This window comes from Chrysemys picta, chromosome 12 (genome assembly GCF_011386835.1).
Source record: "Chrysemys picta bellii isolate R12L10 chromosome 12, ASM1138683v2, whole genome shotgun sequence".
NCBI classification, from domain to species: domain Eukaryota; kingdom Metazoa; phylum Chordata; order Testudines; family Emydidae; genus Chrysemys; species Chrysemys picta.
Genome location: NC_088802.1, coordinates 6,487,434 through 6,499,500, shown reverse-complemented (window position 1 = coordinate 6,499,500; position 12,067 = coordinate 6,487,434). Strand labels below are relative to the sequence as shown.

The 12,067-nt window shown below is 51.0% G+C and overlaps 1 protein-coding gene across 1 annotated transcript in view; it reads right to left on the bottom strand.

Moving 5' to 3' along the window:
- LOC135974929 (killer cell lectin-like receptor subfamily B member 1B allele A) overlaps positions 1 to 11,869 on the bottom strand; it is a gene marked incomplete at its 5' end in the record, with an annotated part of 51,866 nt that extends 39,997 nt beyond the window's left edge. Inside the window, one exon of the mRNA XM_065564268.1 lies at positions 11,686 to 11,869. Coding sequence (XP_065420340.1) covers positions 11,686 to 11,869 — 184 coding nt within the window. The remainder of the gene's footprint in view (positions 1 to 11,685) is intronic.
- Between the last annotated feature and the right edge of the window lie 198 nt (positions 11,870 to 12,067).

Here is a 12,067-nt window from a genome sequence, read left to right as displayed (position 1 = left end):
CCAGAGAAAGTTCTGTCTCCTCCACCAGTGGCTCTGAACCTTTCCAGCTACTGACAGGTTTCAGAGTAGCAGCCGTGTTAGTCTGTATCCGCAAAAAGAACAGGAGTACTTGTGGCACCTTAGAGACTAACACATTTATTTGAGCATAAGCTTTCGTGGGCTACAGCCCACTCCTTCGGATGCATAGAATGGAACATATATTGAGGAGATATATATATATACACATACAGAGAGCATGAAAAGGTGGGAGTTGTCCTACCAATTGGCCTCTTAGAGTCGGTAGGACAACTCCCACCATTTCATGTTTTCTGTATGTATATATATCTCCTCACTATATGTTCCATTCTATGCGTCTGATGAAATAGGCTGTAGCCCACGAAAGCTTATGCTCTAATAAATTTGTTAGTCTCTAAGGTGCCACAAGTACTCCTGTGCTTTTTCCAGCTACTGTACACCTTTCAGGAGTCTGATTTGTCTTACATACCCCAAGTTTCACCTCACTTAAAAACTATTTGCTTACAAAAGCAGACATAAAAATACAAAAGTGTCACAGCCACTAGTACTGAAAAATTGCTGCCTTTCTCATTGTTACCATATAATTATAAAATAAATCAGTTGGAATAGAAATATTGTTCTTACATTTCAGTGTATAGTCTATAGAGCAGGATAAAGAAGTCATTGGCTGTATGAAATGTTAGTTTGTGCTGACTTCACTAGTGCTTTTTATGGAGCCTGTTGTAAAATTAGGCAAATATCCAGATGAGTGGATGTGCACCCGGAAGATCTCTGTGTACCGCCAGGGGCATGCGTACCCCTGCTTGAGAACAACCGTCCTACACAGACAAGCTTTGCCCTTATTGCTGAAAGTTCCATTGAGCCAGAGGAATGGAATGGTCAACTATGGTCTTTGTCCCAGAGCTTAGATGATCATTTAGATACCCTGGGCCCAGGCCATGGAGCGCTTTGAAAACAAGGACTGAGACCTTGAACTTGATGCAGAATTCTATGGGAAGCCAGTGTAGAGAGCGGAAGACAGGTTTGATATGTTCATGGTACGTAACCTGTGCTGCCGAGGAGACACACTGCAGCTTTATGTCCTAGTTGGAGTTTCCTAAGTGCTGAAGGTTTCATGCCCAGGCACAGGGCCAGATTAACTTTTTGTGGGCCTGGCACCAAACATGCAATGGGGCATGCTGGGCAGGGAAATGGGGGGGGCGGGGGGAATCAGTCAGGAGCAATGGGGCACGGCGCAGCATGGATGACCTTGCTCTGGCCAGCCTGGACGACCCTGTGCTGCCAGTAAGGGTTGCCGGGTGTCCAGTTTTGACTGGCATTCCGGTTGAAAAGGGATCCTGGCAGCTCCGGCCAGCACAGCTGATTGGGCCATTAAAAGTCCAGTTGGCCGTGGGGGGATGAGGAGGGCGCCTGAAGCAGCTCTCTCCGTGGAGCTCGAGGGAGGTGCGAGCAGGCAGAGCGGATGCGAGTGAGGGGCTGGGAAAGGCAGCTGGCTGCAGACTGGGGCCGGCAGGGTTAACTAGGGTTACCATATTTAGTGCCTCCGAAAGGAGGACACTCCACGGGGCCCCGGCCCCGCCCCCAGCCCCGCCCCTGCCCCAACTCCGCCCCTTCCCCAAAGTCTCCGCCCCCTCCCCTGCTTCCCGCGAACATTTGAGTCGCGGGAAGCCTGAAGCAGGTAAGGGGAGGTGTGGGGGGAGGAGGCGCGGCCCACCCCCGGCCCCCGGCACCGCAGGTCCCCAGCCCGTCCCCCGGCCCGTCCCCCGAGCCCCCGGCCCGGCACCGCCGGCTGAGCCCCCGAGCCCCCGGCCAGGCCCCCGAGCCCCCGGCCCGGCCCGGCACCACCGGCCGAGCCCCCAAGCCCCCGGCCAGGCCCCCGAGCCCCCGGCCCGGCCCGGCACCGCCGGCCGAGCCCCCGAGCCCCCGGCCCAGCACCGCATGTCCGATTTTCCCGGACATGTCCTGCTTTTTGGGATTTCCCCCCGGACGGGGATTTGGAGCCCAAAAAGCCGGACATGTCCGGGAAAATCCGGATGTATGGTAACCATTGGTTAACTCTGGGCAGCAGCTCTCATGGTGGCTGGGAGCTTCCTGAGGAGTGGGCAATGTGGCCTTTGCAAAGTGTCTTCAGACCCCTCCCTGCCCGGTTCGCTGCTTCCCGGGGGGTGGGAGCAGAGAGAGGAGCCGGCCCAACTCCCCACAGGCTGCATGCAGCTGGCGGCAGGGGTGGGGGCCAGGGCAAGCCACTGCCACCAGCCCCCAGCCTCATAGCCTGCTCCCTGGAGGCTGCGCCGGGCTCGTCTCAGGACCATGTGGCCAGCAGGTAAGGGGCTGTGGGCTGGTCAGTCTCCTCCCGGGGATGAATGGGCTGCATGTGTTTCAGAGCTGTCTGTGGGCCCTGCTGCACCAGCACAGAAGCATGGGGCTAAAGTTGGGCTTTTCTCCCCGGGAACAGGTCCGAGCAGAGTCGAGCAGCAGCTGGACACTGAGGCCCCAGCCAGCTGCCAGGCTGGGGGGAACAAAGGAGGGAGGCTGGGGGTCACTGCATATGGCAGGGGGATGAGGCGGGGGCCTGCAACAGCTCTCTCCCTGGAGCTGCTGTGATCTGGGAGCACTCCTAGTATAGCCCAAGGGGCGCAGCGAGCCGGGGGGCGGGTGTGTGTGTGTGTTTGTGAAATGTAAGTTATTAACAAATGGAGGGACACCTTGTGGGTCGCAGATCATGTCACTTGTGGGGAATTCTCTCCCCCTCTCCCTCCCCAGCCCCGCATTCCAGAGAACAGGAAAAACTTTTATCCTCGGTACGCTGGCCGAGCCATGTGTCTAGGATTCATGGCAGATAGAGCAGCTTCTGAGGCCCGGGAAATGCTGGGGCAGCACTGGTGTGGCTGCTATTTAAGGGGCCACCTGACATCAGCGCCTCCCGGAGCCCCCGCAAACCGCACCAGCTAGAGCCGGCCAGAGCCTGCACCACAGACCCCATCCCGTGCCCCAACCCCCAGATCCCCTCCTGCATCCCCTTCAACATCCCGGCCCCAGCCCTAAGCCCTCTTCCACACTCTGAATCCCTTGGCCCCAGCCTGGAGCACCCTCCTGCACCCCAAACCCTCATCCCTGACCCTACCCCAGAGCCTGCACCCCCAGCCCAGAGCCCATAACCCCTCCCACATCCCAACTCCCTGCCCCCAGCCAGCACCCCACTCCCATACCCTCAGCCCCAATCACCGTCCTGCTCTTCCTAGCAGCCACACCAGCTAGGTGGCCCTGCTCCCCACAAGTAGCCGGCAGCTGCTTGGGGAGGAGGGATCAGTGGAGATGCTCTGTATTTGTGTCTCCCTTCCCTGGTAGTCCCTACTGGGGAGCCTCCACTTCAGCCCCTCTCAGCTCTCTGGGGTATGTCTACACTGCAGCTAAACGCCCTGCTGGCCTGGCTCAGCGGACAGGGGCTGTAACATTACTGTGTAGACGTTTGGGCTCTCTGAGTCCCTCCCTCCTCAGGAGTCTCAGAGCTTGGGGTTCAGCTAGCCCAAACATAGCTCCACAGCGAGCCTGTCAGTGAACAGGGGCCAGCCAGCTTTAATTGCTATGTAGACACACCCACCCACACCCCCTCCCATCAAGTGGGACACAGCAGCTGCTAGCCTAGGTGGCTGTGCAGGCCAGTCCCTCCCTGCAGGAGGTGCAAGTAGGTTAGTGTGGTTTTAGGTGTGTCTGTCAGTGCATCCAGGGGCAGTGAACTGGGGCTGGTCTGGTCTCCGCCACTGGGGTGGCCACTGCAACCCACCCAGTCAGCGAGACACATCAGGAGCCACGCCAGCCACCAGACATCGCTGTGTGCAAAGCCTGGCACTTCGCACTGGTGGGTGCCCGCCCAAGTCTAAAAAAAGTAAGTGGGTCATATGGTCTGATGGTGCCAATACCATGGGAACACAAAAGGGGCCTGGCAACATAGCTTCACTAGGACTGATGATCCTGAAACAGAAAAGCTAGTCCCTGGCTATGATGATCTCCCTCACGCCCATATACAGACCCTTTATGTTTCAAATAAAGGACAACTTGGAAATGATAGGAGAAAGTTTATCTTTAAGGGCACTTCCCCAATGTTATATTTGTGACACATACTCATATACAAATAACACATTGTATTACAGTGCACAATCTTTTGCATGGTTATTGGTGTATACAAGACACAATATTTATTGATTTGATGTGTAATGTGGAAATTAGGCACCAAATGAAGAACAGGTGGTCACGCTGTGTGTGACATTCTAACATATTTCCTCTCGACTTGCTTTGGGACAAATCTGGGACACAGTACAGGTGAAAAAACTTGAAATGAAGTTCACTGGAAAATCAAGATGAGAAAACAGATGTCTGATGACCAGGATGTTGTTCTGGACATGGGACCTTGATCTTTCCCAAACTAGGCAATCATCTATGGATATATCTGAATTCTTGAACAGTGCGGATGGGCTGCTACCACTGCCATACATTTGGTGAACACTCTCAGGACTGAAGAGCACTACCATTTACTGTTGGATTCATTATAGGCAACATGCACTAAAATTCTTTCTGTGGCCAGGATGTGTTGCCACGTGAAACTAAATGTCCTGCAGACAGGGCCAGCGCAACCCATTAGGTGACCTAGGTGGTCGCCTAGGGTGCTGGAATTTGAGGGGCGGCGACCGGATCTTCGGCCACCCTGGTCGTCGGCGATATTTCGGGGGTGGGATCTTCAGCAGCAGGACCTTCGCCAACAGGGGCAGCATTTCAGTGGCAGGACCTTCCGCCGCCCCTGTTGGGGGCAGCATTTTGGGGGCGGGACCTTCCGCCACCTAGAGTGGCAAAGAAGCTGGCAGCGTTCCTGCCTGCAGATCAAGGGCAGCATATCAATCTCCCATCTCCAGGGAACAGATAGTAGATGCAAGAGTAATCATCCTGAACTTCATTTTCTTGAGAAATCTTTTCAACTTTCATAAGTCCAGAATGGGTTGAAGACCACCTCTCTTTTTGGAAATCAGGAAGTAGTGGAAATAGAAGCCTTTCCATGTTGGTAAGACACTTCCTCTATTGGTCCCAAGTCCAAAAGAGACGGTATTTCCTGGATTAACAGTCTCATGAGATGGGTTCCTGAAACGGGACCAGGAAGGTGATTGGTGAATGGGAGAGAAATGAATTGGTAACTGTGAGGAAGTGGGGATTTTCCCTTGTTATGTTGTATGTGAGTCTTACTGTTGAGCCTATGTGAGTTTTACTGTTTTGCATGAATACTGTGTGTGCCTCAGTTTCCCTGTATGCTGCACCAATACCTCAGTGGGGGGAATAGGGGTGTGTGACTTTGACTGACACCTCTGGGGTAGCTGAGGCTGCTCCAGCTGCCTGCACATATGCTATGACCAGTGCCCTTCATAACCTGCGACCCAGGAGCGGGATGCAACCAGGTGACTCTTTGCGCAGGAAGCGAGACAAAGACAAGGAGGAGGAGTAATGGGGGGTCTGAGGTTGGGTTGCTGGAAGCTGGCAGTCTGCTTCGGGGGACTGGAAGAGGGGGAGTCCAGGGCTTCTGGCTCACGACTCCCCAAGATGGACTTGGCTAAAAGTCACTGATTTCTGTGATAGCAAGCTCTATTCTGCGCTGTGTTCCTGTTGACTAATAAAACTTCTGTTTTACTGGCTGGCTTAGAGTCACATCTGAATGTGGAGTTGGGGTGCAGGGCCCTCTGGCTTCCCCAGGAGCCCCACCTGGGTGGATTCGCTGCAGGAAGCGCACAGTGTGGAAGGGGATGCTGAATGCTCCGAGGTCAGACTCAGGAAGGTCGAAGCTGTATAAGCTTCTTGCCCTGACGACAGTATGCTCAGAGAGAGAAGGCTCCCCAGAGTCCTGACTGGCTTCATATGGGGTAGTTCCAGAGCACCGCCCCGGTGACTCCATGACAGTAACCTAGCCCTCCATCACAGTGCTGAGTGTTACCCGAAATTGGGCCAGCTAGTAAGCTTAGGGAGGACTAATGACCCACCAGAGTTTGGCAGAAAGCAGCACGTTTATTATACGGATAGCTAAGCTCAGAATAAGGGTGTGATCACCTCAGTCACATACTCACAGTAGTGTAGCTAGGGGGGAGCAGGGGGAGTGCCTGCTCCCCCGAGCCCAGAATTCCCCAAGTGGCACCTTTTCCACTCGTCCGTGATTTCGGTGCATCGCTCCATCTTTTGGTGGCCTTGCGCATGCGCTGCTCTGTCTTTTGGTGGCATTTCAGTGCATGCGTAAGGCGGCCGAAATGCCACTGAAGGACATGCGCCTTTTCTCTCTGCCCCCTCCGACCACCCCTTCTTCCTGACTGCCCCAGGAACCCCTGCCCCTGACTGCCCCTCCTCCTTTCTGACTGCCCCCTGGGACCCCTGCCCCCATTCAACCCCCTTGTTCCCTGCCCTTTGACCGTCCCGACCCCTATCCACACCCCCACCCCGACCGCCACCCCAAACTCCCCTGACCTCTATCCAACCCCCCCTGCTCCCTGCCCCCTTACCGCACTGCCTGGAGCACTGGTGGCTGGCGGCGCTACAGCCGCACCACCCAGAGCACCAGGACAGGCAGCCGCGCTGTCTGGCTGGAGCCAGCCACTGCACAGCACAGAGCACCTAGTCAGGCCATGGCTCTGCAGCGGCACTGCCCGGCAAGAGCTCACAGCCCCGCCATCCAGAGCATTGCGCTGGCGGCGCAGTGAGCTGAGGCTGCGGGGGAGGGGGAGCGAGAGCAGCAGGGGAGGGGCTGGGGCTAGCCTCCCAGGCCAGGAGCTCAGGGGCCGAGCAGGAGGGTCCCGCTGGCCATAGTTTGCCCACCTCTGCCATAGAACATGAAGCTGTGTCAGATGCATCAATAGCCGTTTGGAGGGACATCTGGGCAGTGAAGTGTCCTTCAGAGACTGTGGCCAAGAACTGTTCTTTGTATTCTTCAGGCAACTTGTATGTGAATTTTGAAACTACTGACCAATACAAATATATTAGACTAATAATACCTGATAATTTGCACCTTAATTGAAAGGCTCATAGTGATATAGGCCTTTCTCCCATACAAGTCCATTCTCTTAAACTCCTTTTCTTTTGGGGTAGCCTTTGGGTGCAACTGCCTCAAAGGTTCATTTGCCAGCAGTGAAGAAATAATCACACTCTTGCTGGGGAACTTGATATGGATACCTGTTTGTCAGTACGTGGAATAGAAGCTGGTGTCTGCCAAAGAGTCTTAGCAGATTCCAGCAAAGCTTCATTAATGGGAAGGGCAGGAGTCTACAGGATAGCCGATTGTCTGTGTGTATTGTCTTGCACAAGTTCTGTCTGCAGTCCCAGAGAAGCAGCTACTCGCCTCATGAAGTCTTGAAAGACCTTGAAGTATTCATGAGGAACTGATGTTGACTCCAGTGTGATGGTCTCATCCAGGGAAGTGGAAGAAATATCTAGCAGTTCCTCCCTTGCTGCCTCCTGCTCTGTGGGCTCCAGTGAGACGGGACATTGAGATTCTAAAGAAAAATGCTCTCTGGGAGCTATAGGAACTGGAGAAGGTGATTTCCTTCTGGACTATGTAGCTGACAGAGGTCCAGAGGGCCTTGGAGGAGTCCAAAAGGCCCAATACTGCCCATGGTGGTGGGCACTGTACCAGGGCATCTTTATAAAAATACTGGCCTTGCTCAATGTTTTGAGCATCCTTAGAGCATAATCTATATGGAGACCTGAAAGACCTTGGAGGAGATAGAAGTCAATCATGTGCAGAGTCTGGAGAGAAGGAGGAAACAGAACTCTCCTCTGTGAATGAGGGAGCACTTCCTGTGGCTTTGGTGGAAGTCTCAGCACTGACGACACATGGTGGTGCCCCAAAGGTACAGACATTGAAGTATCCAACAGTGCCAATGGAAGTGGATGAGGCAGTCAGAATGCCAAAAGGTGAGTCGATGTTGAATGCCGGCGGAGCTGATGCGAGCTGAATTTTGGAAGCAGGAGAAACTGATGGTACCTTAGTGGTACGCGATGACAGCAGTGCCAACATAGTTGAGGCTGCTGTGATTGGAATCAGACAATGCACTTGCAGCAAAGGTGAGACTGGCAGAGGGAGACACAAATGCTTGTGGAGTCGATGGCACTGACAGCAGAGGTGAGTGCACAGCTGCCAACACTGGTACCAGACCTGACAGTGCTGGGGTCGAAGTTCTCTCCAGCAAAGGTGAAGACAACGGTCTTGACGGTGCCTCCTGAAGTGTCGGTGCTTACGACCAGACCTCAGCTCAGCACTGGAGGACTTGTAAATTACCTTTTTGTGAGGTGAAGAGCAAGACTTGGACAGTTTATCAGTCTCAGATGGTTCTAAGTGCTTAGAGGAGACCGCACGAGAGGAAGACGAATGATATTTCTCATCCAAATCCTGTTTCAGAGCCAGAGCAGCTGGAGGGGCACTCCCCATGGAGGAGCTCTCCACTGTACAATGGTCAGGGTCAGGCTCCGAGGAGGGACACATCACCTTTTCGAGAAGATGAATTTTAAGGCGAAAATCCCTGTGCTTCTTCATCCTCATTGGAAATGAAGTGAAAATAGGACATTTCTTCCTCATATGTCCCTCGGTTAAGAAAATTAGGCAGCTTTTGTGTCTGTCACTGACAGGGATATCAGCCCTGCATGTGTCACGTTGTTGAAACCCAGGTGATTTCTGTATGGCAAACTCTCCCACCCCCAAACAGCTAACTGACTAACTAAAATATACTGCGACTAAGACGAACTATAACTATATACATTACAATAAATTCTCTTTCTTAAAGCAAGCTAACCAAATCTCATGAGCAACAGAGCTCCAACTCTCGCTGTGGGGGGTAAAAAGGAACTCGGAGAGTGGTGACGGCTGTGCCTCTGTATACCATTGGCTCCATGCACAAGGATAGCAGAGGCACATGCGCTGACTAGTGGTACCGCTGTCAAAAGTCTCCGACTTGAGTGCATTGCATGCACATCCACCTACAGTGGAATGTATCTATCGAAGTAGAACTAACTCTTTCAATGGAGATGTGATGGGTTAGACCCCCCCTTCTGGGATGCCACCTGATGTACTGGGATTTCACTGAGCCTCCCCTGCTCAGTCAGCCTGGGCTCCCTCTCCCTGCTTTGCTGAATTAGGCTTTCCAGCCTCTTGCAGCACCCCCACACAGTAGGGCCACACCCCACTGCAGACACAGACTGAAGTCAGATCTGTACGATGGGGCTACTATAAGGTGGGTGCATAACTGGCTGGATAACCGTACTCAGAGAGTTGGTCTGAATGGTTCCCAATCCTGCTGGAAAGGCATAACAAGTGGGGTTCCGCAGGGATCTGTTTTGGGACCGGCTCTGTTCAATATCTTTATTAATGACTTAGATATTGGCATAGAAAGTATGCTTATTAAGTTTGCAGATGATACCAAATTTGGAGGGGATTGCAACTCCTTTGGAGGACAGGGTCATAATTGAAAATGATCTGGACAAATTGAAGAAATGGTCTGAGGTAAACAGGATGAAGTTTAACAAAGACAAATGCAAAGTGCTCCACTTAGGAAGGAAAAATCAGTTTCACACATACAGAATGGGAAGAGACTGTCTAGGAAGGAGTACGGCAGAAAGGGATCTAGGGGTTATAGTGGACCACAAGCTAAATATGAGTCAACAGTGTGATGCTGTTGCAAAAAAAGCAAACATGATTCTGGGATGTATTAACAGGTGTGTGTTTTGCCCAATAGGGGCTAGGGGTTCTAAAAGGGTTCTCGGTGAAGGACTGAATTGAGTGACCTAGGATGAGGAGGAACGGATACAACTTAATTTTATTATATGATGGTAAATATAACAATTGTTTAATTTTACAAATTCTTATTAACTTACTACAATACTATATAACTAAATTTAAAAGGGACTACAATTACTATATAACTAACTTTAAACAAAAAAAACCTACAATAATTGTGTAACTAACTTTAAGCAAGCAAGATAAGGGAAAGGAAGCACATTAGCAATTAAAGCTCTTTCCCAATTTTAACACAATGGGGGGTAACAAGTAAAGTAACCACAGACAAAACCACGGATGGTTAACTAATTACTTACGACCATGCAGATAACAGCCAGATGGGAGAGCATATACATAATGAATTCAAGCCGGCTACACGACACACGCTGAGGCCGGATTCGGGAATGGGAGGGTCAAGCCCAAGTTGATCAGACCTGGACTGGAAGTGAAGTTCAATTGTTTTGGGAAACCTCTAATTGCTATACAGGGGCGACTAAGTATATAGTTTTAGAAAGAAAATGTGGCACACGTTGATTGGTTTTTTAGAGCCCCAAGTGTCTTCCCCTTATTAGGAAGAACAATATAATGTGGAAACTGCAGAAATGGGTTTTTGTGGTAACCACTATGGACACGTCCCTCATAAGTTTCCTGCGATAAGCACTATGCCCTAATAAGGTCGTGCAGTCTATTGTGCCTCTTTCCTTGCTTTGGGTTCACTGTGGGATTGAGAAGCGACTTGGCCAAAATGAATGGGGTGCGGGCTATATTAACAGTGTGTTGCGAGCAAGACACGAGAAGTCATTCTTCCGCTCTACTCTGCACTGGTTAGGCCTCAACTGGAGTATTGTGTCCAGTTCTGGGCACCGCATTTCAAGAAAGATGTGGAGAAATTGGAGAGGGTCCAGAGAAGAGCAACAAGAATGATTAAAGGTCTTGAGAACATGACCTATGAAGGAAGACTGAAAGAATTGGGTTTGTTTAATTTGGAAAAGAGAAGACTGAGAGGGGACATGATAGCAGTTTTCAGGTATCTAAAAGGGTGTCACAAGAAGGAGGGAGTATACTTGTTCACCTTAGCCTCTAAGGATAGAACAAGAAGCAATGGGCTTAAACTGCAGCAAGGGAGGTTTAGGTTGGACATTAGGAGAAAGTTCCTAACTGTCAGGGTGGTTCACTGGAATAAATTGCCTTGGGAGGTTGTGGAATCTCCATCTCTGGAGATATTTAAGAGTAGGTTAGATAAATGTCTATCAGGGATGGTCTAGACAGTATTTGGTCCTGCCATGAGGGCAGGGGACTGGACTCGATGACCTCTCGAGGTCCCTTCCAGTCCTAGAATCTATGAGAGGACTCCCCCAGCACCCAAAATAATACTGTCTTGCGCTGTACAGAAAAATCTGCAGAGCCAAGCTCATAAAAATCCACCCTCTTCCTCAATGTGAAGAGAGATATGCATGACTTCTTGCCCCTCAGTTAGAAATTACATAAACTAGGTTATATTATAAAAAAATAAATAAGTTTATTAATCACAAAGGGTGTGGTAAAAGGGGTAACAAACAGAACAAAGCAGATTACTGAGCAAATAAAACAAAGTACACAAGCTAAGCTCAATATACTTAAGAAACAGGTTACAAAATGTAATGTCTTACCCTAAATGTTATTTAGGCAGATTGTAAAGTTTCTCTGGTTCAGAGTTCCTGTTATACTTCTTTTCAGACTGGACCCCTGTCTCAGTCTGGACTCCCCCTTTGCTTTCCCTTCAGGTGCCTTTAACAGTCTTTCTTCTTGGTCAGAAAGGCCATGGAGAGGAGGAGTCCTGTTTGCCTTCCTCCCTATCCTTAAATATGATTTACATAAGGTGGGAAGAGAGGGTTACTCACCTTGTGCAGTAATTGAGGTTCTTTGAGATGTGGGTCCCTGTGGGTGCTCCACTTTAGGTGTTCGTGCGCCCCTGCGCTTGTAGTCGGAGACTTTTGGTAGCAGTGCCCGGTTGGGTCGCACATGCGTGCTCCCTGCCTCGTGCTGCTGCAGGCAATTAACTGACGCTGTGTAACCAACCCCCACTCAGTTCCTTCTCTATTGCAGAGACTAAGGCCTGGTCTACACTACGAGTTTAGGTCGAATTTAGCAGCATTAAATCGAATTAACCATGCATCCGTCCACACAACGAAGCCATGTACTTCGACATAAAGGGCTCTTAAAATCGATTTCTGTACTCCTCCCCGACAAGGGGATTAGCACTGAAATCGATATCGGCATTCA